Below are 27,428 nucleotides of genomic sequence, written 5' to 3'. Positions count from 1 at the left end.
ATTCTAGGCATTTGGCTTTCTCGTACAGCGTCCTTGGCTAAAGTGCAAGATGTTTCTTTGTTACTTGCAAAAAGGGTTTACGAGTTTCAGCTGTGAATGCTTATCTCATGGTAGTTTACATTTTTGTGAGGGGGTGAAACGCTCTTCACTTTGTTAGGCTCTCCTGGTATCTCAGATTGTTAAGATATTGGGGAGGAAGGTCACTCCTGCACCTTTAATTTTCCTCCACTGAATCTTCAGTAGAAGTCATAAGCACTGATTTGTCCTGCTTATGTAGGCGTTCCCACCACACATTTTGCAAAATATGTATAAAAATGTATATAAGCTTTTGTTTTGTAAAAAAGGCAATTAGCCTGAGAAAAAGAAATGGCTATATTGGATAATAATATTTGAAAATACATTTTAAATAGAAAGAAAAGGCTATATGTACAAAACCTTTGAGATCACCACCTGCCCGATTCACATAATCGGGCCATTTGCGACCGCTATAAAGGTGTTTAAATGTACAAAACACAAAAATTGATTCTGTAACATATTACCGAATCACAATGTGTGTTTAGTGATTCAGTATTTGGAAGAGGGGGTGTTTAGGGCCACCTTCCTAATACTGATTCACAGTGCTATGTATGAATGTTTTGCAACCAAATTACGTTGGCAAAATGTAAGTTTTTACTGACACCTCAAGGGTGGTGGTAACCATTCACAAATTGGAAGGGGTCCCTATGGGACCACTTCCCCCTTTGTGAATGTTGATACAGATACTTTTTATGAGCAGGCAGTGGTCCAAGGGACATGGTCCCAGCAGGCCACCATCCCTGTGATGGCAGCAGTTCCTAGTGGGTTGCAAATTGCGACCTACCACATTAATATTCATGAGATAGGTCAACTGTGACACCATTATGAATCGCAAAATGAATGGGTTTCATACATTAGGAATTGCAGTTAACTAGCTGGGATTCGCAAAGATCCGTAATTAAGAATTCACCATCCCTAAAATATGTACATAATTGCCTGATGTCACCAGAGTCACCTAGTGACTAGAAAACTAATTCACAAACCTTTTCTAAAGGAAGGAAAAGAGAAAAGGGGATTTTTGCCTAACAGAAGCTTGAAAACCTGGGAAAAGAGCTCTGCTCTTTTAAGGAACAGCTTACTACAAATATCCCATCATTCCCTGTAGGTGGCATTGTAGTCAGTTTAAAACTACAGTGATGTTTTTCCTGGAAGAGGACTAGGTTTGCAGGGGATCTTCGCTGTTAGTCATAAACACTGAATAGAATAGCAAGCCCATCCTTCACAAAGGCAGAGAAAACAGGAAAAGGGAAAGAATTTCCTACAATATTAACCAAAAAGATTCTGTAGAGAAGCATGACCATCTTCTGCGTGTGCTCTAGGATCGGTATCAAGGCAATAATGCCATGTGAAAGGTTTTGCAATAAACAATTTTCCTAGTAGTGCCACACTAGCAGCTCTACACGCTGAGTAGGTTCTGAGCCTACCAGACAATGATTTGTTTGTTTTGGGATACAGAAACAAACTATCAAGAAATGAACTGTTGTGAAGTGGCTAGGAAATGTAGTGCATCGTGAGGACAAGTAAAGAAAGGATAAAGGTGATTTTAAAATGATTGGGGCAAGTGGTAGAGAATAAGGATGGATTCCAAAGAAAGTAGCATTTGGGGTTGAGTGAAAGTTTTTGAAAGGGTTTATGGTCATTTATACAAGGAATACGCTTATTGAATGAGGAATTTAGGGGCATGAGGATTAATTAAGATACTAGTAATCGTGAAGGCATCTGAGGGAGAATTAATTGACTAGTGGAAGAATGAGTGCAGGAGAGAAGACAGTCACAAATGGGAGTATGTGGCTGAGTAGCTTAAAAATTAATTAAATATGAGTAAATTAACGAAGAAGAATTCTGATTATGGAAAGAATAAAAGAGTGACGGCTAAAATGAGGGTAATTGAGGGGGGACTGTCTAACTTTTGAAGAGACCGCGAGAAGCATGAGGTAAGGATGAATAATGTCATGGCATTTCTAATGAGGTGATTTTAGTGGTAATTGTTAGAACAAAAGGGGTTTTGAGATTGCTTACTGGTCGTGTTAACTAGTTTTTCTTTAGTTTGCAGAGAGCATGGAGCAGATAAAGACCCAAGCCCTAAATGACCAAGCTGCCTCCTTCAAGAAGGAAACTGAGACACTCATGAAGGTTGTGGAGGTACATTTAACTTATGGTTTAAACCGATCCCTTTTTACTATTTATATTAACCAAACATTTTTCAGACTTGCTTTCTTGGAGGAGATTGTGCTAGAGCTGGTGACTGTTTGGATGCTACAAACAGCTTCTGGTGGTTTTATCTAAAGATTCCTCACTATATAAGTTAAACTTCCAAGCTTTAAATTAGTCCCAGAAACCTTTCCACGTATCTCTCCAGTGCTGCCAGGTGGTGCAATATAGCTTCAAGCTTGACTCCACCTCCTAACATGATGACACTAGAGTATATTAAGCATTAGGCTATTTTTCCATCCATCATCGACTGGGAGCCCTTTTGGTGTCTCACTGATACTTTTCTACAGCATTGTGACAGTGACTAGGTCATATGTCTCCTCTGAAAGTTTCAGAGTATACATTATCTTGCAAGTGTTGCCAGAAGATGTAATTACGGGACCCACACAACATGAAACACTATGCCACAGCCTGTGAATTCCGTGTCTGTGTGCGTTCAAAAACTATTAGGAAGTGGGAGGCCAATTTATTTTCGGCCAGCGCATGCAGAGAGATGCCAAAGCACTCTACCATACCCCCAGGTAAGTCACCTGGCAGGGAGACGTTACGGCACTCTCCCACATCCCCATGTAAGTCACCTCCCAGGGTGCATTCTCCAGAGATTCTCCCACAAATGCACCTTAGGACAGAGAAGTCCTGTTATAACCCAACAGTCCTGTCATGACCCAACAGTCCTGTTATGGCTCAACTGTCCGACTTCTGGTACTGTTCAGAGTCTCGGTACTGTTCTCTGGCGCCGGCCTATTTCTCATTGTCGGATAAGATCTCAAATTAAAGAAGATGAGTCTGAGGTAGTTTAGTCCTTCGGCTGACCTTCTGCATGTTGAGCCTTCAGCTGGCTATTCTGGATCTGTTCAGAATTGCTCTTGTACTCTCTGGGCGTATTCTAAGGGGTGGGGCATATTCCTGCAGGCTTGTCAACTCTGGAAACCCCAACCACAATGCATCTAGACACTGCGCCTACACGTGCTCCAGTCCCAGTGCCACAGAAGAATTTAAAGCCCATCAAGTAAGTATCCAATCTTTGGTCTCAGCCTCCTTCAGCCCTTGAAGCAGACTAGGACATTGCCCACGAAGCAGAGTAGGACTTCGCCCTTGAAGCAGAGTAAGCCTTTGAAGCATACTAGGACTTTAGCCTCAAAGCAGACTGTGACTTTGCTCTTGAAGCAGACTAGGACTTTTCCCTTGAAGTAGACTAGTACTTTGCCTTTGAAATACACTAGGACTTTGCCCTTGGAGTACAGTAGGACTTTGCCCTTGAAGCAGACTAGCACATTGCCTTTGAAGCCTACTATAATTATGTCCTCAAAGCAGAATATGACCACCCTCAGAAAGGTAACTATGATGAAACCCCCAAAGCTGATCAAAACAACGCCCTTATAGCCATTATTGTTAGAGTAAACTATTTGTGTTGTGAGAGAGTATGGGAAATCAAGCTTCAGTGATGTTACTGGCAAAGCACTTTCCCAGAGCTCAGAGATTCTTTGTGGTAGACTAAGTCTTTGACTTTGATGCCCTTGCACTGCCTCATGAGGACAATGACCACTGATAACCTCCTTCCCCTTCATAAAACTGATTCTTACTTGTATGACTTAAAGACATTTTAATTAAAAACTTTTCAGGACTCCCACGGCAGTCAGTTTCTGGGCTAATATTGACAATCAAAGCCATTTACCATTTTGTCTCCTAGGGTGGGGACATGCAGTAGTATCGGACCCTAAGCTAAGTGCCAACCACACCCCTTTAGCACCTGACCCTGACTGTAGTGAAGTCGAGCAGTTCAAGGCTTACTCGTGGAAGTGGTTTGGTATTAGAGATGCATAAATTAAGTTAACTATCACAAGTCAATATTTCACTTAACAGTCAGTGCATGTTCTTTGAAAAAGAGTAATTACTACGGGAGGCACTCTTTGGCAGCTTCTCCAGATGTAATTGGTGAATAAAGATCCCTTTATTTATACATGTGTCATGAGTCCCTACATCACTTTATTGGCAATCATCACGGAGATGCCATCAACAAAATCCAATCACCCTTTAGCAGCCTGGGAGAGCCTTTTTCGGTTGGCGTGCCCTTTGTGGAATTTTCTCCCGTTGATCAGCATGTTTGTTTTGCTTCAAAATGTATTCAGGAAAAAAATTGGTACTGTACAGAAATGTATTTGGTCCATGTGCTTGTGCCACATAGGAGTATTTTGTGGGAGCATTCACAGAGGACGATGCAAGGATGCATATGCGTCATTGTGTCTTCGATGCATAGGCACATGGTGTGACGCTCCAACGAAGATGGTGGCCATTTTTGGTTCGATTTTTTATGTATGCACCTGCTCACACCAGTTTCCAGTACATGGTGACTCTAAGTGTAGTGCACAACTGTTCACATCATCAGTGATGTGCACACTTTTATGACTGAGATGCTTTATTTCTGTTTTATTTTGTTCACTGCACATGAGTTCCATTAAGTGCACAGCTTATTATATGTTATCTTTAATGTGCACACTTTCTGTTAAGGCATTTTCATCCTGTTAGCTCTTGTGCTCTGCATATTGTCTAGTCACAGGTCTCTTTTCTTTGGCCTACAGTGATACGCACAGTTAAACAAGGGTTTCTTATTACAATTGGTTTGGCGTGTCTACTGGTGACGTGAGCCCTGTGCAGATAAACTATAGACATGCACATAGTGCATATTTGGACTGTTTGGCGTTTATCATTTTGCCTTATTTGGAAATAGATGTTTTTAGACTATGCAGTCTGTCACTCCTCTGCCTCTAAAACACAACTAAGTAATCACAATTTAGAATAATAATACATATGGCCCTTAAGGACCAATTGATGCATGATCAATTTATTTGTCAGTGTGCAAAAAGACAAATACAACAAAAGATGTTGCCTATGGGTAATCCCACTTTGGATGGAACTATTAGAATTGCTAAGAGTTTTGAATCTGCTCAGAATTCTGTTAAGGAATTGTATGACACATGGAATGATGCAATTAATGTTGTATGTTCTAGACACAACAAGAGTAATAAGGAGAAGAGAGTCTAAAGAAGATTATAAACCAGGAAATCCCTATTTAATCAACCCAGTATGCCTTTCATATATGGTTACGATGGTCATGTCAAATGTGGGAAGGGGTGTTGAGGCGAATTTGTAACATGTAATATGGTTGGGCATTTTGTAAAAGTGTGCCCAGGGCAAAAGAAACAGAGAAAGTTTGATCAATGTGGTTACAGATTCCTCTGAAGAGAATGACAGTGGTTAGCCTAAGGTTCAGGTGCATCTTCAGGACATGGTACTTGTTGTCAACGAAGCTGGTATTACGACTGGTGATTCTTGTGAGTGTGTTGATTGTTATGTTGAGGTTCAAATTGGAGACGAACCTGTGAGATTGTAGGTTGATTTGTTAATATAGGAGCCAAAATTACTATGATCACAAAGGAGGTATTTGATGAGACGTAGCCATATAGAGAGTTGGAACTACCTGATTGTGCCCCTATTTCCTTTGAGGGGAGGAGAATTGAGTTGTTAGGTTTTTCCAAAGACATTTTGTTCTTTAGAGGGTTCTATGGGGGTTCCCAGAGGCTCGACCCACTCCTAAATATTCAGTAGTGCTGCCCAAGCCCTGGCCAACCACAGGAGGGAAGTGGTGGGGGGAAGGTATATCTTGACTGAATTTTACTATTCAATTTTGCAGAGGATTTTAGGAACCTCCGCAAATTTGTGGCAAGATTTTTACAAAAAACATGTTTGGTTTGGGGGAAGGAGGGTCCCTCTGGTACCCCCCCCAAAATCAGGTCTTGGGGTTACGGGCAGGCTATCTCAACCATGGTCCCTCTTATCTATTTTTTGCATTTTTTAAGGACTCTGGACTGAGTGCTCAGATGGCTGCTGCCACATAGCTGTTGATGGCGTCGGCCAATCAAATCTCAGTTTGAAATCTGTCAGGTCCGTGGATGCTCTGAAATATAAACTGAATGGATTTACACCAGGTCACAAAAAGCACGCTTTCAGGAAGACAGTCTAGCTTTTTGCCAAATTTTGTGTAATTCAGTTTAGCAGTTTTGGCGGTACTGCTGTTCAATTGTTCTATGGAAAAATGAATAGTTAAAGCCCCTGCTTGTCAGATCAGCTCAAAACGTTCCAGGAAACACTTGAGATGGATGAGACGTTTTTGAAGATTTATCAAACTGAACCAAAATTATTATGAAAGCAAAAATGCTTTTCCTACTGGAACCCAGATCTTACTATAACTGCCCAGTGGCAAGTGGCACCGGGTGAGTAAATATATATAAATACATTTTTCATGAGCAATATTATTTCTGTTCCACTGTGAATTACAGATGCTTCATTCTGATGGTCAGTCTTAGGTACAGGTGTGAATTCCACTGGCTCCCAGGAGGTTTACATCAGCGGTTAAAGATTGAAACAGTACTAGAAGTATTTATTTTTTAAGAAGCCAATATGTTAGTATGTAAAGATGTTTATGTTTACCGTCTTGTGGTAAGAGTCCCTTAGTTTACCTAATGTATTTCCTATTGTCCAGTTTACTCTAGCGACAAACAGATTAACCGAGCTATAATCCTGAGCCTCAGCTCTGAAGGGATGGTGGTTCTCTATAATTTCTTTGCAAAGATCCCCGCACTTTCTTCTTGAAAGTCTGTATAGATTGTAGTTTGCTGCAGAGGACTACAAATGATTAATGAAGGCTAATGTTTCTTATCATTCAAATCTGAATCTCTGAATAGTCAAGCAATAAAGGTGATGAGTCATTCTCCCTTTTATGCACCCAGTCTAAGGATGAGGAAATTTCAAAGTTGAAAGAAGGAATCCAGTTGCAGAAGGCGTCCATGAAGAAGCTTGCTGGAGAGCTGAAACATGAAGCCAAGGAAATGGTGAGTAGCAAACCTTATAATTCACTATAACACCCTTATCTTTGCTACTGAATTCTTAAATTGTATGTGTGTATATGTGTAAAGAGGGGAGTCATCAACTCTTTTATAAATTGGAAAAGTCTTGATGGATATAGTGATGTAGTTCCAGATCCTGAATACATAAATGGAAAAGCCCTGCTGTCTTGTTTTTTTTTCTTTTTTATACTGGATCCGCAGTCTGATTATGTCCTGGCTACAAGCGTGCAAAGAACCTCCAGAAATTGTGAGGTTGTGGGGTACTGTTATGGCTTTGTAAATGATGCAGCTGGTTTTGAAGATTGTGCATGCTTCCAAAGACAGCAGATTTTCATCATGGAGGGGGTGATGTGATCATATTTCTTCAGGCCCTTGATGAGATGTGCTGTGGAATGTAGGATGTCTCTACACTACTACGACCTATCCAAAATCTCCCCCACTTTTGTTGCAGAAAAGCACCTGTGCTCCCTAATGTTCGAGATCTTGCCCAGGGGAAAGTGAGTTGGTCATCGCTCATTCCTTCCATTGCTGAACCTGAGGACTTGATTCCTGAAATCTAAGAATATGTGGGCATCTCTAAAGACATTATTGCGGTACATATGCTGTTAGAAAAAACTCAGGCATGAAGCAATTCAAAATAAATGGCTTAGGGTCTGTTACTGGGCCTTGAAGATTTCTTGAAGGACTGAAAGAGACACGTTTCAGACAGTGGCACTGAGATGACATTGACTTTTTCATCCTCACAGTCTATTAGAGATTTTACTCTTCCAGGGAGTTAAAATGGACCTTACTTTGTCTGATGCACTATAAATGTGAGCATACAGATTTGCACAACCTAGACCTATTGGTCTAAAAGACTGCCTTTATTGCAGCAAACATATCTGACAAAAGAATTGGCAAGCTTGAGGCCTATTTGTCCCACAGACTGATCTTCATTTGTCCTAAAAGCCCTTTAAGTAAATCTTTATAGAATTTCCTGATCATCTGTTCATATGCTATAATAGACTCTCCCTAGGCAGTAAAGCACATAAAGCCACTAGTTCAAAGTGAAAAGACTTTAATTTCAAAGTCTTACTGTGTTAGAGGTGTTCTGACTGCTCAGTACCATTATAGTCATTCCACAAGGGCAACACCAGCATCGGTGAGCTTTCAAAGACAGGTACCCAAAGTAAAGTTTATAGAGCAGCCCCTATTGCCTCCCTCCAATCTTTTTGCAAGCATTATTCACACGGAGCTTCAACCAGAAAAGATGGCGCTTTTGCTAGGAAGTGCTGTGCATTGTATTTGCATGCAGTTTCATTCAGTTATGCTACCTACCTCCATCCAATGTTTCAGACTGTGGAATCAGACTCTTAAACAGTTGAGCTTTAAATCTTTCACATTTCCCAAACAAACTCTCATCAGAGCAGTTTCTGTGTTTCAACTTTGAATGTCATGTAAAAATATAGGGGAACAGGGCGGGTAGGTGACAAGGGGGTATGCAAAGGCTGGGGCAGAGTTCATTTGCAGAGGAATGCTCGTATAGTGGTATTTCATAGAAAACAGACAATGTTGTTAGAGAAGCTTTACTTTTTGACGGTTGACAGGCAGTTGGGAAATAGGAAGAGCAGGGTCAGTTTGTGTCAGAATCCTCACAAAGGTAACTTTTTCTTATTAGTATGTGATTTTCAAAGCTCCAAGTAATTTGTGCTAGGGTTTCCTAACCAGCTCATAGCTCTATTGCATATTAATACAAGGGAGCTCTCTGCAGTGCGCTTGTAGAAGTTAATAGCTTTATACAGAAACAAGATTCATTGTTCCAAGATCGACGTTTTGTAACATAACATTTTCCATAAGGGACTGTGCTTGCAAAAGCTATTCACTTTACTAAAGCAGATATTCCTAAGAAGTGTGGATGATGAATTTTTCTGAACCATAATCATCATATAGAAGTACATGGTTGAGAGATTTGCTAAGAGTTCGTTCTCTGGCAGAACCAAAAAGAAAAGAGCCAAGAGAATGTTTCATGGAATTCTCTGACAGGAAAAGAAAAAAGTCAAAGAACACACTTCTTAAGTTAAAAATTCTCTTCTTGAAACCATTCCCACCACCCAAGAACACAAGACATTCTCTAGAATTTCGGTGTAAGCTATCACGCTACATGTGTTGTGTGCTTTGCCTTACCGTCTTGCCATTGGAGGCTCCTTTTCTAATGATGTTCAACTATATGTTTCTGTCAGTTATTCCGATATCTTCCATACAGCATCGACTTTTCCCTGTGGTGCCTAAATCTTTGGCTCCGGACTCCATGTAATGAGAACCCAAACCAGGTTCCGCATCCAAAGGAATGTCATCAATCTCATCTTGTAAGGCCTATACTGTGAAGTCTAAAAACCTTCTGTCATTGTCTTAAGCATTAAAAATGTCTGCATCCAAGACATTGGCTTCATCACAGACGTCCGTATGGGGGCAATAGTTTGATAGGGGAAGTACAAATATATAGACAAGGGAAGAAGCAGATGTGAAATGAAAGGAAAGAGGGAAATCCGGGATAACAAAGTGCTATTGTTGTTAGACGACCCTTCCATTGAGAATGAATACCATGTAGAGAAGGAATGTGGCGAAGGATGATAGGTGATCCGTGAAATTATTGTTGCCCCCATTAATTTCCCCATTTCCACTCTGCATAATTTTTGCCTGGGGGTTCAATCACCTACTGAACCTGATACAATTGATTGTTGATGAACCATGCAACTGAGGCTGAAGAAGGCAGCTTCTGATTTGACTTACAGAAGAATCAAAATAAAGAGCACTTGTGACTCCGTTGTTCCAAATTACCCTACATTTGTCTTGTTGCAACAACAACCCCTCCCCCAATCCCCTTCCCAACCTGTGAGGAGACATAAAGTGCACATTTTCAGATAATTTTCCCTTCTGTCTCGATAGGTATGTCTGAATAGGCTTCTTTGGTCGCTTCATCTGTTAGACATCCTACTCCATCCGTTTCTGTAGCTATAGTTCAGTCATACACAATTATAATTGAGGGAGTCAAAGCTGCAGTTTTGGAATATGTTTTGAAAGAGGGTTGATTCAGGATTCTCAGCCATGATTAACAGCTGGAAAATGCAAAGGCAAGTTTTTCTGAAGTGTTAAGATTCCATAGTGGATGAGGAAACAATGTGTTTTATTTCTCAAAGAAAACCTTTGACTTCTCTTCATCCCTTCAGCTATCCTTCAAATACTTCCAACATCTACATGCAATCTTAAAGCCAAAGATTTGGCCGGTGTACTGATCCAGACAAGGTGTCCTGTCCTGTCCTTCAAAGGAATATAGTAAAAGGAAGCTTGACTTGCTATCTGCTCTTCCATTGACTCCTTCTCTACCCACCTTCACCAATGTCAGGAAGAGATTTATATAGTTCGATGGCATCTGTCGCTGTAGATACACATGGTATGCATGAGCTCGCCATCTGGTGTTGGGTCGGAGTGTTACAAGTTGTTTTTCTTCGAAGAAGTGTTTTCGAGTCACGGGACCGAGTGACTCCACCTTCTGTGCTCATTGCGCATGGGCGTCGACTCCATCTTCGATTGTTTTCTTTCCGCCATCGGGTTCGGACGTGTTCCTGTCGCTCCGAGTTTCGGAACGGAAAGTTAGCTGAAGACGGAAGATTTTCGACGGTATCGTTGCGATCCGGTTAGAGATAGACACATACGACGACGCGTTCAACATCGAAGCGCCTCGGTGCCCTTCGGGGTAGATTTCGGCACCCCGTCGGGGCCTAGTCGGCCCGACCGCGTGGAGGACAACGCCGATGGATCGGACCCCGTTTCGATTCTGCCCCGAATGCCACAACAAATATCCTTATACGGACCTACACTCGGTCTGTAATCTGTGCCTGTCACCCGAGCACAGCGAAGAATCCTGTGAGGCCTGTCGGGCGTTCCGGTCCCGAAAAACTCTGCGCGACCGTCGAGCGAGAAGACTCCAGATGGCGTCCACGCCAAAAGAGCGTCCACAGTTCGAGACAGAAGAGGAACAGGAGGAATCCTTTTCCATCCAGGATTCAGACTCCGACGAGCTACACTCTACAAGAACTGTGAGTAAGACGTCGAGATCAAACCTTAAAAAAGGAAAGAAGGCCCAGGGGACGCCACTGCCAACCGGCCATGGCTCCACCCAAATTCTCGGTGACCAACAATCGGCACCGAAAAAGGCCCATTCAGTGTCGAGATCGTCCGACTTCGGTCGAGACACCGGCACGCAGCCTCCTCGGGACCGAGAGAGTGCTAAACAGAAGCATCGACACCGAGAGTTCGGTGTCGACACCGATCGACGCCGAGACAGTGGCGCCGAAGACCATAGAGGCCAAGAATTTTCGGCACAGAAAAAGAGGAAGGTTACCTCGGAGCCGAAAAAACAATCGACAGGGCTTTCGGAGCCGAAAAAAGCGACATCAGACCCTGTTTCTGGCTCCTATACCGAAGAGCATTCTATGTCTTCTCAAATGAAGAAACATAGATTTGAACAAGAACTGCAATCCACTGACGTGGATCACACGCAAAAGCGTATCTTTATTCAGCAGGGGACTGGGAAGATCAGTACCCTCCCACCTGTCAAACGAAAGAGAACGCTTCAGTTTACTCCTCAGCAACAAACAACACAAAAGGTAACACCTCCTCCCTCGCCTCCACCTGTAACTCCGGCTTCGCCAACTTACACCCCGTCACATTCGCCAGCTCACACCGCCATGAGCCACGACGACCAAGATCAGGATGCGTGGGACTTGTACGACGCACCAGTGTCTGATAACAGCCCAGACACATATCCAACTAGGCCATCACCACCGGAAGACAGCACAGCCTACTCGCAAGTGGTGGCTAGAGCAGCTCTATTCCATAATGTGGAACTACACTCGGAACAAGTAGAGGATGATTTTTTATTTAACACCCTCTCCTCAACCCACAGCTCCTACCAAAGCCTGCCGATGCTCCCAGGCATGCTACGCCATGCAAAGGACATTTTCAAGGAGCCAGTTAAAAGTAGGGCAGTGACGCCTAGGGTAGACAAAAAGTATAAGGCGCCTCCTACGGACCCTGTCTTCATCACCTCTCAGCTGCCACCAGACTCTGTGGTGGTAGGGGCTGCCAGAAAACGGGCAAACTCACACACTTCTGGGGATGCACCTCCCCCAGATAAAGAAAGTAGGAAGTTCGATGCAGCCGGGAAGAGGGTTGCTGTCCAAGCAGCAAACCAGTGGCGCATCGCAAATTCACAAGCGCTGCTAGCGCGATACGACAGAGCCCACTGGGATGAGATGCAGCATCTCATTGAACATCTCCCAAAAGATCTGCAAAAAAGAGCAAAACAGGTTGTTGAGGAGGGTCAAAACATTTCCAACAATCAAATACGCTCCTCCATGGATGCAGCAGACACGGCCGCAAGAACCATTAATACGTCGGTTACCATCCGTAGGCACGCATGGCTCAGAACGTCTGGATTCAAGTCAGAAATTCAACAGGCAGTGCTTAACATGCCAGTAAACGAGAAACTTCTGTTCGGTCCGGAGGTCGACACAGCTATAGAAAAGCTCAAGAAGGACACTGACACTGCCAAGGCCATGGGCGCACTCTACTCCCCGCAGAGCAGAGGATCTTATAACACCTTCCGCAAAACACCTTTTAGAGGAGGGTTTCGGGGTCAGGCCACACAAGCTAGCACCTCACAGTCCGCACCGCCCACCTACCAGGGACAGTACAGGGGAGGTTTTCGGGGCCAGTATAGAGGGGGGCAATTCCCTAGGAATAGGGGAAGATTTCAAAGCCCCAAAACCACTACCAACAAGCAGTGACTCACATGTCACACACCCCTCCCACACAACACCAGTGGGGGGGAGGATACGTCAATATTACGAAGCATGGGACAAAATAACTACAGACACATGGGTCCTAGCAATTATCCAGCATGGTTATTGCATAGAATTCCTGCAATTCCCTCCAGACATACCACCAAAAACACAAAAATTAACAAAATACCATTCACAGCTTCTAGAGATAGAAGTTCAAGCACTACTGCAAAAAAATGCAATAGAATTAGTACCAAGCACACAAATAAACACAGGAGTTTATTCACTGTACTTCTTGATACCAAAAAAGGACGAAACACTGAGACCAATTCTAGACCTCAGAGTAGTAAACACATTCATCAAATCAGACCACTTTCACATGGTCACACTACAAGAAGTGTTACCATTGCTCAAAAAACACGACTACATGACAACCCTAGACCTCAAGGACGCATATTTCCATATACCAATACATCAATCACACAGGAAATATCTAAGGTTTGTATTCAAAGGAATACATTACCAATTCAAAGTATTGCCTTTTGGTTTAACAACCGCTCCAAGAGTATTCACAAAATGCCTAGCAGTAGTCGCTGCACACATCAGAAGGCAGCAAATACATGTGTTCCCGTATCTAGACGACTGGCTAATCAAAACCAGTTCGCTCACACAATGCTCAAACCACACAAATCAAGTCATACAAACCCTCTACAAACTCGGGTTCACCGTCAACTTTGCAAAATCAAACATTCTGCCAAGCAAAGTACAGCAATATCTAGGAGCCATAATAGACACGACAAAAGGAGTAGCAACGCCAACTCCACAAAGGATCCACAATTTCAACATGGTCATTCAACACATGTCTCCAAACCAAACAATACAAGCAAGAACAATACTACAGCTCCTAGGCATGATGTCCTCATGCATAGCCATTGTCCCAAACGCAAGACTGCACATGAGGCCCTTACAACAGTGCCTAGCCTCACAGTGGTCTCAAGCACAGGGTCACCTTCTAGATCTGGTGTTGCTAGACCGCCAAACTTACCTCTCGCTTCTATGGTGGAACAGTATAAATTTAAACATAGGGCGGCCTTTCCAAGACCCAGTGCCAGAGTACGTAATAACAACAGATGCTTCCATGACAGGGTGGGGAGCACATCTCAATCAACACAACATAAGAGGACAATGGAACATACATCAAACAAAACTGCATATAAATCATCTAGAATTATTAGCAGTTTTTCAAGCACTAAAAGCTTTCCAACCAATCATAACCCACAAATACATCCTTGTCAAAACAGACAACATGACAACGATGTATTATCTAAACAAACAAGGAGGAACACATTCAACGCAGTTAAGCTTGTTAGCTCAAAAAATATGGAAGTGGGCAATCCACCATCAGATTGGTCTAATAGCACAGTTTATTCCGGGGATCCAGAATCAGCTGGCAGACAATCTCTCTCGAGATCACCAGCAAGTCCACGAATGGGAAATCCACCCACAGATTCTGTACACCTACTTCACACTCTGGGGAACACCACAAATAGACTTATTTGCAACAAAAGAGAACGCAAAATGCCAAAACTTCGCGTCCAGATACCCACACAAGCAATCCCAAGGCAATGCCCTATGGATGAACTGGTCAGGAATATTTGCTTACGCTTTTCCTCCTCTCCCTCTCCTTCCTTACCTAGTAAACAAATTGAGTCAAAACAAACTCAAACTCATTTTAATAGCACCAACTTGGGCAAGACAACCCTGGTACACAACACTGCTAGATCTGTCTGTAGTACCACACATCAAACTGCCCAACAAACCAGATCTGTTAACGCAACACAACCAACAGATCAGACACCCGGACCCAGCATCGCTGAATCTAGCAATCTGGCTCCTGAAATCCTAGAATTCGGACACTTACAACTTAGCCAAGAGTGTATGGAAGTCATAAAGCAGGCCAGAAGGCCATCCACTAGACACTGCTACGCAAGTAAGTGGAAAAGATTTGTTTGGTACTGCCATCATAATCAGATACAACCGCTAGATGCAACTCCAAAACATATAGTAAATTACTTGCTCCATTTACAAAAAGCAAAGCTAGCCTTCTCTTCTATTAAAATACACCTTGCAGCAATATCTGCATACCTGCAAACTACCTATTCAACTTCCTTGTATAGGATACCAGTTATCAAAGCATTTATAGAAGGGCTTAAAAGAATTATACCACCAAGAACACCACCTGTTCCTTCATGGAACCTAAACGTGGTTCTAACAAGACTCATGGGCCCACCTTTCGAACCCATGCACTCTTGCGGAATACAATTCCTAACCTGGAAAGTTGCCTTTCTCATCGCCATTACATCTCTAAGAAGAGTAAGTGAAATTCAAGCGTTCACAACACAAGAGCCTTTTATACAAATACATAAAAATAAGGTCGTCCTACGACCTAATCCAAAATTTTTACCAAAAGTTATTTCACCATTCCATCTAAATCAAACGGTAGAACTACCAGTATTTTTCCCACAGCCAGATTCTGTGGCTGAAAGAGCACTACATACATTAGATGTCAAAAGAGCATTAATGTACTACTTTGACAGAACAAAGAACATCAGAAAAACTAAACAGCTATTTATTGCATTCCAAAAACCTCATGCAGGTAACCCAATATCAAAACAAGGTATAGCCAGATGGATAGTTAAATGCATCCAAATCTGCTACCTTAAAGCAAAAAGACAACTGCCCATTACTCCCAGGGCACATTCAACAAGGAAAAAAGGTGCTTCAATGGCCTTTTTAGGAAACATCCCAATGCAGGAAATATGTAAGGCAGCCACTTGGTCTACGCCTCACACTTTCACCAAACACTACTGTATAGATGTGCTATCCGCACAACAAGCTACAGTAGGTCAAGCTGTATTAAGAACTCTATTTCAGACAACTTCTACTCCTACAGGCTAAACCACCGCTTATGGGGAACTAACTGCTTACTAGTCTATGCATACCATGTGTATCTACAGCGACAGATGCCATCGAACTGAAAATGTCACTTACCCAGTGTACATCTGTTCGTGGCATCAGTCGCTGAGATTCACATGGACCCACCCACCTCCCCGGAAGCCTGTAGCAGTTCAGAAGTTACCTTCAATTTTGTACATTTGTATATATTACTTAATCCTTTAATAGGTACATACTTACATTTTTCATTGCGCGGGCACTATTACTATAGTACAACTCCTACCTCACCCTCTGCGGGGAAAACAATCGAAGATGGAGTCGACGCCCATGCGCAATGAGCACAGAAGGTGGAGTCACTCGGTCCCGTGACTCGAAAACACTTCTTCGAAGAAAAACAACTTGTAACACTCCGACCCAACACCAGATGGCGAGCTCATGCATACCATGTGAATCTCAGCGACTGATGCCACGAACAGATGTACACTGGGTAAGTGACATTTTCATTATGTGTTAAAATGAACTGTTGAAATCATGTTACACTTGAAGATTTGTTACCAAATCTTTTCAACTTAGTCCATGTTGCATATCTTCCCTCAAAGGAAATCCTTGAGAGGAATACACCAAGTAATTTTCAGATACTCTTTCCATATAGAAAGGTTTATGGATATTGAGCTTATAGTTGCAGATTAAACCGAGCTGCACTCATTTTGGGGATCTGCAATTAATTTTCATCATTAGACTTTGACCCATGTATGAAAGAATAAAACACACAAGGGGAAACATAGGAGAAAAGGAAGATGAAAGAAAGATGACAAAAGGAGAAAGCGGGAAGAAAAATAACCCAATAGTGAGAGACAACGGTGCATGAAGTGCCGGGTGCTAAATTAAAGAGGTATGAGGTGGAATCAAGACTGCACAGCTTTAGTATTCAGTATGCCGACATTCATCAGCTCTGGCCTTGGGCTTCTGAGGGAACTCTGGGCCTGGCACTTTTACACACTAAGCAATACGGGGATAGGACCATTATAACAGCACAATTTAGATGCTTTGGCACATAGAGCATTGGTTATGCCGAGCTCTACATGAAGCTGCCTGCAGTGCTCACATAAGGCATCTGTATATGAACTTTATTTATTTTATACTGAGTATTTAAGTATTCTTATAAAAACTATATCTAGCAAGGGAGGCACACATTTGTATGTAGATTTATATAGTACATTTGAGATCATTTAAAAATATGAATAATCTTTATTTTTCAGTATTTCATTTCCATTGAGCATTCATGACAAATTGTTTTTTCGGGTTCGATCTTACAGTGGATTAAGGAACTACATGCCGCACCCTCAGGATGACAATACCTTTTGTCGTGAATGCTTATTAACTGTTGAATAATGTATGCTGTTTTTTTAAGTGGATCCTTTTTAAACTGAATTGATGAAGCATTCTTTTGCATGTTAAACAGACTATCATTGGATAGATTTTTCACATAGGTACTGAAGCATGAGCCCTCCCCCATCTACTGCCTTCTGTGGTCATGTTTTACTCTTTTTCCCCTCATGTCTGTCCCTTTTTTTCTCTTGAATAAAGTGTCTCACTTTGTATGTCCCCAGGTCCAAAGCTCCCTCTTCCGGGAGCAGAGAAAGTTCGAAGCTGAGAAGAGGGAGGCACTCCAGTTACAGCGTGAAAACCTGGAGGAGGAAAGGCACAGAGACCTGGCAGCTATGAAAGAAGCCCTGGAAAGAGAGCGAAGAGCATGTCTGTCTTTGCAAAATATGTCAGTAGAGCTCCAAAATGTGAGTGTCCTCCCTTCCTTCTGTCTAATAGTTTATGAAAGTAAAATGTTCACGTTCCAAATATAGTACAAAAGAGAAAGAAAACGAATAGGATCACCCTCTCTGAACTTTTGTGGATCATTTATTTGTTTATTTACTGGATCAGTAGGGTGCAATCTGCAAACCTCTTTGCCTTAATACTCACTCAATGCAAAAGTAAAGGCATGCTCATGGCCGACAACTTATTTGGGTTTCTGAAGTTTTAATTGTTTGGTTATTGACTCGGAAGCTTAATGTGTAGCAGCAAGCCCCTGAACTATCCTGAGGGTGTGCAAAGAATATATTACACTATAGACAGTGACTATCCTAAAATTATATTGCAAATTGAGCTGCATGAAATGGTGATAAGGATGGTTGGACCTAGCAAAAGCTGGTACAGCCATGAGCCACTGTAACAAGATGGAAAATAGAGCAGGAACCGATATTGCATGAGGCAAGTTAGCCATGCCAATACGTAAACACAAAAACAACTAAGCAGGCATCATAAGATATAATTCACACTAGGGTCTTAACAAAATCCTGTAGAAGCCCACCGCACTGATAATACATTAGAAGAAAAGGTTTGCTTTTTGTACACAAGAAGGAAATGCGGGATTGAAATTGTGACGACTGAGTGTAACGTAGATGTGACCTAGTCCCATGTTTTTCAGTGTGACCATTTCCTAGTAGACAAACTGATACACCCAATGACCAATAGCATGACAATGAAAGAAATATTCCTGGACTGCGAAAAGGGCAGGTCTTAATTGTCTTCTTGAATCTCAAGTAAATGGAATGATAGATAGCAGCTGGAAGTATGTTCTATAGCTATGCGCCAAAACCCGAAATGATTCCATGGTATACGCCAAGCTTTATGGCTTGCTGTAGTAGCCAAGTAAGCCACTTCTAGCTATAAGAACATAGTGGATGAGGTGCCAGATATAGATAAATAAGCACAGTGAAACATGGAGGGGACAACTCCTTCTATGGTCTTAAGACACTGTCACAGTTACGTTAATCCAAATGACCTGTGCGGCCAGATGCCACTGAGGAGCACGCAAGTCAGACAAGATATTACTTAGAATTTGTGAACTCAATAGAAGCCCTTAATAGCACAACAGCCATTGAACTCAGGAAATATCAGTTCACTTTGAAAGTGTTAGTGACGTGTAATAACTTGTAGACCTGTTTTCAGTTGGTTCAATGTAAATCTCTTAGAATGCATCAGTATTCCTATAGTCTGGTGGCAGAGGGCCTAAAAAGGTAGTATTATTATTTTTTTTTTTTTTTAAACCTTCACACAAAGAAGCATTAAGGCACAGCTTACAAAAAATATGAATTCAGGAAAAAAACGAATTTGTCTGCTACAAAAATAAAAGGAAGAAAGCTATGTAGGCAGTGGTCCTAGTACAAAAACAAGAAATACTTTAATCACTCCTTCAGTGGGTTAAGATGTGGAAATGGATGATGTCAGCGTTTAAGCCATAAAGTCAGACCAAATGTCCAGAGTCTAGCAATAGGAACAATTAGAGCACACTAAGATTTCTCAAACTCATTCAGGTGTACCATTATATATTTAAGCCATATTTATTCATCTTCTTGTTTAACAACAGACCTTGTTGCTGCAAAGATTGACAGGGTAGTACAGTTACTACATTACAAGTTGTATAGGAAAATAGTACAGCGAACCATTGTGTACAAGAATATTTAATGCAGGTTCTTGTACCTTACTCATCAGTCATATTTGGCTTCATACTTGCATTATTTGATTTACAGCCTGAATCCATACTGATGAATAGACATTTGTTTTCATTCAGTTATACAATGCTAGCCTGCCCAATAACTTTGTTGTTAGATTGTCTGTGCAATAGTAAGTCAACTAGCAAACCTTGAGTGGAGACCATCTGATGAGGTGCATTTTTTAAGTTAATATTTTATGAGCATCCCTGTGTCAGAGAGGAGAGGGAACGGCAACCCTCCACTCCACTGTCCAATAACCTGAGCTTTATCCCTTTCTCAGTCAGGTACACCATTAATGAATACCAGATCCCATAGCAAGTCAGAATACTTGGGCAGTGGACCATGAAGCCAAGGCACAGCTACCTGTCCCATGGCTGTTACCAGAGTAACATAGGAACAGCCTTATAAGAAAGGCCAGCACATTGAAACCCAACAGTTGGACCTCTGGGTGGAAGGTTGTATGTTGCCAGTCATCTCATATAGTTTTGTACAGAACTTCAACCGAAAGTCATGTACCTGGAGACAACTTAATGTACCAGATATGAAGCTCGCCTGACCAGTGTCACAACTAAGACAAGCATCAGGATGGGTAGGGTCAAAATAGAACAGGTAACAAAGGTAACATAAGCCTGATGAAGTCATCTGGAATATTACAAGTTGTATGTTCGTAAAATCTCTTTGGCTTAAATACAGGTTATGCCCCATGGTTGACTCTGCTGAGAAAACATCCTAGATGGTGACTGTTGTAAATTGGGTTACTGGTTGAGGGGGGTTAAACCCTACTCAAGCAGCAACCACAACTCTTCTCAGAGTAAAACAGAAGCAAGCCCTGAACTAACCTGTACTTAACCCGCTAATAGCGTGGTGCTAAAGCTCTCAGACTTAACTTATGCAGCACTTCAAACAGTGTTAAAGTAAAAACACAACACAAGAAAAATACAACACACTTTTGAAAAATAGAGTACAATCTAATAAATTATTTTGACCAAAATGACAAAAATACAATCAGTAGAACCGGTGATATGCAATTATAAAGATGTAAGGGGAAATAGTGCCTAAAAGCACAAAGCTTCAACTGTGGTCATCTGGTCGCACTGGACCAGGGCAAAGTCACATGTTCAGACTTACCGGAATGCAGTACTGTATGAGGCTGGCCTGGCTTATAGTGGGTACCTTGTGGTACTTAAACCTTGTGCCAGGTCCAGGTATCCCTTATTAGTAGATTAGAAGTGTTCTAGCAGCTTAGGCTGATAGAGGTAGCTATAGCAGAGCAGCTTAGGCTGAACTAGGAGACATGCAAAGCTCCTGCTATACCAGTTATATCACTTAGCACTATATCATAAGAATCACAATACTCAGAGTTACTAAAAATAAAGGTACTTTATTTTAGTGACAATATGCCAAAAGAGTCTCAGAGGATATACTCCCTTAGGAGGTAAGTAAAATACACAAAATATACACACAAACCAAAATCAGGTAAGTAAACAGTTGGAAAAGTAGTGCAAACACTGTAGAACACAATAGAATGCAATAGGAGACAATAGGCCTAGGGGCAACACAAACCATATACTCCAAAAGTGGAATGCGAACCACGAATGGACCCAAGGCCTAGTGGAGTGTGTAGAGGGTTGCTGGAAGTGTAAGAAAATACTAGAAGTGTCCAAGATACCCCACCCCAAGACCCTGAAAAGTAGGAGTAAAGTTACCCCACTACCCCAGAAAGACAGTAAAGTCGAGATAGGGGATTCTGCAAAGACAACAACTGACTGCAAAGCACTGAAGACGTATTCCTGGACCTGAGGACCTGCAAAGGAAGGGGACCAAGTCCAAGAGTCACGCAAGTGTCCGGGGGGGCAGGAGCCCACTAAACCCCGGATGAAGGTGCAAAAGGGCTGCCTTTGGGTGGAAGAAGCCGAAGATTCTGCAACAACGGAAGGTGCCAGGAACTTATCCTTTGGTCAGAAGATGTCCCACGGCGTGCTGGAGGATGCAGAGTTGTTTCCACGCAGAAAGACTGCAAACAAGCCTTGCTAGCTGCAAGAGTTGCGGTTGAAGGTTTTGGGTGCTGCCAGGGCCGAGGAAGGACCAGGAGGTCACCCCTTGGAGGTGGAGACGGAAGGGACACTCAGCAACACAGAGAACCCACGCAGAAGCAGGCAGCACCCGCAGAAAAACCTGAACAGGCGTTCAGAAGATCTGAGCACGGCGGTTGTCTCAGCACAACAAAAGAGGGTCCCACAAAGTCGGAGTCCAACTCAGCGAGTTGGGCAATGCAGGACTGAGTGCTGAGGACCTGGGCTAGGCTGTGCGCAAAGGAAGTCTTGCAAAAGTGCACAGAAACCCTAGCAGCTGCAGTTCACGCAGTACACAGGATTACTGTCTGGCATGGGGAGGCAAGGACTTACCTCCACCAAATTTGGACAGAAGGGCCACTGGACTGTCGGGGACACTTGGATCCAGCTCCTGTGTTCCAGGGACCACATTCGTCAAGATGAGAGGGGCCCCAGAGGACCGGTGATGCAGAAGTTTGGTGCCTGCGCTGGCAGAGGGAAGATTCCGTCGACCCACAGGAGATTTCTTCTTGGCTTCCAGTGCAGGGTGAAGGCAGACAGCCCTCAGAGTATGCACCACCAGGAAACAGTCGGGAAAGCTGGCAGGATGAGGCGCTACAATGTTGCTGGCAGTCTTTTTGCTACTTTGTTGCGGTTTTGCAGGCGTCCTGAAGCAGGCAGCGGTCGATCCTTGGCAGAAGTCGAAGAGGGAAGTGCAGAGGAACTCTGGTGAGCTCTTGCATTCATTATCTGAAGAGAAACCCACAGGAGAGACCTTAAATAGCACTCAGAGGAGGATTGGCTACAGAGAATGGTAAGCACCTATCAGGAGGGGTCTCTGACGTCACCTGCTGCCACTGGCCACTCAGAGATATCCATTGTGCCCTCATACCTCTGCACCTCTGGTCCAACCCTTTCACTCAGGCAGCAGAGTAGCAGTCCTTCATGCAGAGCAGCACAACAGCCCTTCTGAATCTTCCACAGGTTCAGAGGTGTACTGAAGAGTTGGGTCTGAGGGTCCAATATTTATATTTGCTGCCAACTTTGAAGTAGCAGAATATTCTAGAGATTTTTTACCCCCAGAGGTGTTCGGAATTTTCTATGTTCCTGCCCTGGCCACAACTTGTCCTTAAGTCTCAAAAGACTAGTGTTGAATCCTTTGTAAGTGTGCTCAGACAGAGCCTTTGTGATGTGCAACTGGGGTAGGTGACAGCTCTTCCCCCTCTTCAAGTCGGAGATGGCACATCTTGCCCACACCTATCTTCCTATTTTGCCTCACTGCCTGATAGCAATACACCACGACTGCCAGCTACACCTAGTCATTTGAGCCAGGATACAGATTGCAGACATCAAATGGTTGGGACAAGAAAATGCCCTCTGGCATTTTCAGAATTGTGACTTAAAATTCAAATTTACCACTAAAGAGGGAATTAAAATACTATTCTTTAGACACCGAACTCCATATTCCTACCTGCCCTGATTTGAAAGTTATCAGTTATTAAGGGCCATATGTACAAACACTTTTTCCCATAGACACAGAATGGGTAAAAACCTGTGCTACATCTGGCCCTAAATGTGATATATTAGTCCAATGTCATCCTATGAGAGAGGCAGGCCTTGCAATAGTGAAAACTAAATTTAAGATTTTCACTGCCAGTACATGCAGAAGTAAAAAAACATAAATACACGACTTTTTAAGTACACTGCACCCTGCCCTGTGGGCTATTTAGGGCCTACCCTAGGGGTGACTTACATGTAATAAACGGGAAGGTTTAGGCCTGGCAAAATAATTATTTTGCCAGGTTGAAATGGCAGTTCAAAACTAGACACACAGGCTGCAATGGGAGGCCTGAGACCATTTTAAAGGGATACTTAATTGAGTGGCACAGTAAGTGCTGCAGGCCATTAGTGGCATTTAATTTACAGGCCCTGGTACATGTAGTACCACTTAACTGGAGACTTACCATACCTGTAAATCAAAAGTGCTAACTGGAGTAAGCTAATTTTACCAAGTTTAGAGGAGAGAGCACACATACTTTTGCACTGGTTAGCAGTGGGAAAGTGCACAATCATAAGACCAACAAAAAGCAAGATCAGCAAAAATGAACCATGCTACTAGAGACTTATATGTAAATTAAACATGGCAATTAGGGATAAGCTAATGTACAATGTTTTAAGGTGTTAGCATATGCACTTTCGCACTAGTGGTAAAGTGCACAGAGTCACAAGGCCAACAAAACAAGACATCAGAAAATTATGGAGGAGTAGGTCAGAATGTTTGGGAGGAGACCACCCTAAGGCTGACAGGTCTAACAGTGACATATCATCAGTTAAAATGAAATACTTATAAAGTATCACGTGATGAGGACTGTGAGAAGGCAACATTTATTACACCAACCTAGATTCTTCTGGAATCCTTGAAAGTTCTGGAAACTTACCGCTCAAAGCATTATGCAAGTGAGTTGTACAACGAAATCAAGAAGCCCTAGAATGCAAGTGTTGTTTAGTTGTCTGTTTCCAGTCTAACACACATGTTATATCCGTTTACATTTGTTGCATACATTTTTAGTGATTGCGTGTTTTTCTGCACACAAAGCAGTTGTCATAAAATCATCCACTTTTTAGATGCAGGGTCTGACACAACTATAAAAATATTTTTTAGGGAATGGAACATCTGTGGATACTGAAGCTTGGGTCCGCAACCTCATGCTTCCGTCTAAGCTTTTGATCAGTTTGCAGCCGAGCAATAGGCATGACTTCATATGCTGGGAGAAACCCAAGAGTTGTAGATTACTGCTCTCCGCCACAGAGACTCTGCCCGGCTGGACAAGGTGACAGAGAGGCACAGATGTGCTGACTCTGGACTACTACCTCTAACTGTATCAACTAGAGGAGAAGAGAGGTGCTGCTGACCTATCTGTCTGTAGTCATCAAGCCTCTGTTCAGCTCTATCTTCGTGCTAGGCAGGCATGCTTCCAGGCTGGATAGGGGAGCAGTCAAGACTCCATTACCATCCCTGTTCTGGTGCCTTGCTATCACTGGAAACTCGAGAAGGCAGAGAAGTGGGCAAGCTAGGGTAGCAGTTCTATTCCTCTCCAACATCTCACACTGAACAGAGGGTTACTTGAACCGTGACAGAAATACCTCTGGTACGATGGCCAAACAGAATGTCTGCACCCCTTCAAACCTAATCTGTTGAACAAGGAGTGAATGGTTTGCTGCTTCACTGTGAAACATCGAGGATGTCTGATCCAACTGTCCAGTTAGGGAGCATTTCCTCTGTAAAACATACTCAATAAATGGCACCCTTAATTGAGTATACAATACTTTACTTACAAAAGACCAAAATACTCTGTGAAAATACAGGTGGGTCATGAGCCACAATAATAAGCGTAGGGCCTCACGTGGGGATCAGGATCATTGAGCTGTAGGGAGGGTGAGGCAGAGCAAAAGTCAGTGCCACCCTGAGCCAAAGTAACATTGTGAATAATAGAGCAGAATTTGGTATCTCACTAGACAAGATAGCCGTCCTAATAAGTAAACACAAAAAAACAATTAAGCACACCTTAAAATATGATTCACACTAGGGTCTTGACAAAAGCGTTAGAAGTCCACTGCACTGAAAATAAATTACAAGAAAATGTTTGCTTTCTGTATCCAAAGAAATAAAGAATTGAAATTGTTGTGACATAGTGACATATTCCCTTGTGTTTCAATTGAACCATTTCCTAATAAGAAAAGTGATATTCCCAGTGACCAATAGCATGGCAGTGAGAAAAATACTTCTTTGGGCTGATTCAAGAAGTAATTGGCAATGTCTCAGGTCAGTGGTTGAATGTGGATCACACAATGAAACCAATGGCTGAAGGAGGCCCTGCCTCTCTAAATTGCAAATAAATCTTGCAGACACTGACGAGCCCTATCTGCAAATTAAATTCACTTAGCAACACACAAAATTAGCATTTTTCTGGATTTCAAAGTTGTTCCAGAAAGCAAGAAATATTTCAACAAGGCAGAGGATGGACTGGAAGAGCATCAATTTAAGTGTTCAACATTGCATCCTGCCGCATTTAGGGTTGCTATTTTTGGCAGTGCACATTCCCTCACAGCTCTGCTAGCATGTATGGAATGTATACAGAAAGAAATGCCCTTATAAGATAGAAACTCAGGAGTCTCCACAAGCTAATGAGTACCAAAAGTGAGGGTGTAATTAGTTTCAGGGTGATAATTCTCAAAGATATTTAAAATTATTTGAATGTTTGCAACAGCTGCTATTAATTCAGATTGGTCTGAGTTGAAAATGAATACCAGTGGAGATAGCAAGTTTCACGATGAAAGACTGTGGAAATATATGACCATTACAATGGTTGACAAAGATGCATTTTACCAAAATAATGTAGCAGCAACTGTCAGCTGCACTACGAGAAGGTTGTAATATGTCCAAAACTACCTGAATAGTCAGTCTTGCCAGTGTTGAAAGTATTGAATCAGTACTTTATATAGTACGAACTCTAGTGGAAGAACTGGATTGTTAACAATTTTGGATTATGACTTTTGGCTAGTTTCTAATAAGCATTGGCTTTGGTTGCACCAGAGCATTTGCAAACTAAATTTCTGCTAATTCACTTTGATGACTGCTCTCTTGGAGAAAAGCAGTTGGTTGGCTAAACAATCTGTGTTTAATGGCAGCATGCCTGAACAGTCTTGTTATGGTGGAAATTGTTTCAAATCCAAAAGGGCACCATTTCATTGGGAGTGGTGCTTGCTTTCCCCCGGCCCTTCTTTGATGCATGGTACAGATGACAGATAGGTGAAACTGGCCTACCACCTGAGCAGGTATGTGGCCATATCACAGATGGAAGAACTGCAAACTACAGTGTTGGAGACAGCTTAAACATTGATGCTGAGCTGCTGAATGTAGTAATCCCACACTGGCAATGGACAATGGTGATAAGCCATCCCCATGAGCCGAGACTAGAGAGGGCAGCAGGGTAAAATAAATCTAGGATTTTAATTTAATGTGTACACTTCAAACTGTGAGACGCACAGCCGCACATAGAGGAGGGAGGAGAGGAATTTAGGAGTTGTACTCATCATTACTGTGTATAGTTGATAGTGCTTCATATTTATAAGGGTGGTGCCACCATTCCTAATGTAATTGTGATCCATTATCAACAGTTGGGCACTTTTTAAATATTTCAGCATAAATCAGCCAAAGTCAAAGGTTTAGAACTAGAAATGAAACAGGAAAAAGGTGACTCAGTTCGTCATGAAAGATATGTTAAGGAACAAAAGAAAGGCATTCATGTAGGACCTTGGTGTGTATCAAGCTACAGTTATTTTAATGTATGGAGGGGTGGTTGATATTTTCACCACAGGTTGTGGTGAGAAGTTGAAAATAAATTAGTGTAATGGAAAGATCTATGAGGCATATATGTTGACATTCTTTGGCTGTTTCACAGCAGTCATTACAATTGTAATTACCAGGCAATTCTTGGTAGTGCTGGCAACGTCTATTGGCATCTATATAAGTCAGGGAATAATACCATAACACTGGTTGTGACTGAAGGGAGGTATTTGCTTGGCAGGATGGCCGATGCTCTGGGAAACACCCTTTGGATGATGCAGAACTAACTTAAATACTCCTCATCACGTACGTCAACACCCCAAGTGGTTCTATTATGCAATCATGGCGAACTTGAGCAGAGGTGACAGTCATGTAAATCTTTGATGGAAGAAGCAAAATTTGAGCTTGGGCAGTGAATGGCTCTCCTAAATCTAGAATGGATGGATAAAAGGGAAACTAATCACAATGTTAGAAGGTTTGATGAAATGTATTGCTAATGAGTAATTCATCAA

At 42.4% G+C, this 27,428-nt stretch overlaps 1 protein-coding gene across 1 annotated transcript in view; it reads left to right on the top strand.

Annotated features, from left to right (window-relative positions):
• The window catches only part of LOC138266081 (trichohyalin-like), a 475,778-nt gene that overhangs the window by 265,009 nt on the left and 183,341 nt on the right, over window positions 1-27,428 (top strand). Inside the window, exons 18-20 of the mRNA XM_069214443.1 lie at window positions 2,122-2,217; window positions 7,074-7,175; window positions 17,578-17,760. Coding sequence (XP_069070544.1) covers window positions 2,122-2,217; window positions 7,074-7,175; window positions 17,578-17,760 — 381 coding nt within the window. The remainder of the gene's footprint in view (window positions 1-2,121; window positions 2,218-7,073; window positions 7,176-17,577; window positions 17,761-27,428) is intronic.

Source organism: Pleurodeles waltl, chromosome 11 (genome assembly GCF_031143425.1).
Source record: "Pleurodeles waltl isolate 20211129_DDA chromosome 11, aPleWal1.hap1.20221129, whole genome shotgun sequence".
Taxonomy (NCBI): domain Eukaryota; kingdom Metazoa; phylum Chordata; class Amphibia; order Caudata; family Salamandridae; genus Pleurodeles; species Pleurodeles waltl.
The sequence above is the reverse complement of the archived record's forward strand: the minus strand, read 5'-3'. Positions and strand labels throughout refer to the sequence as shown.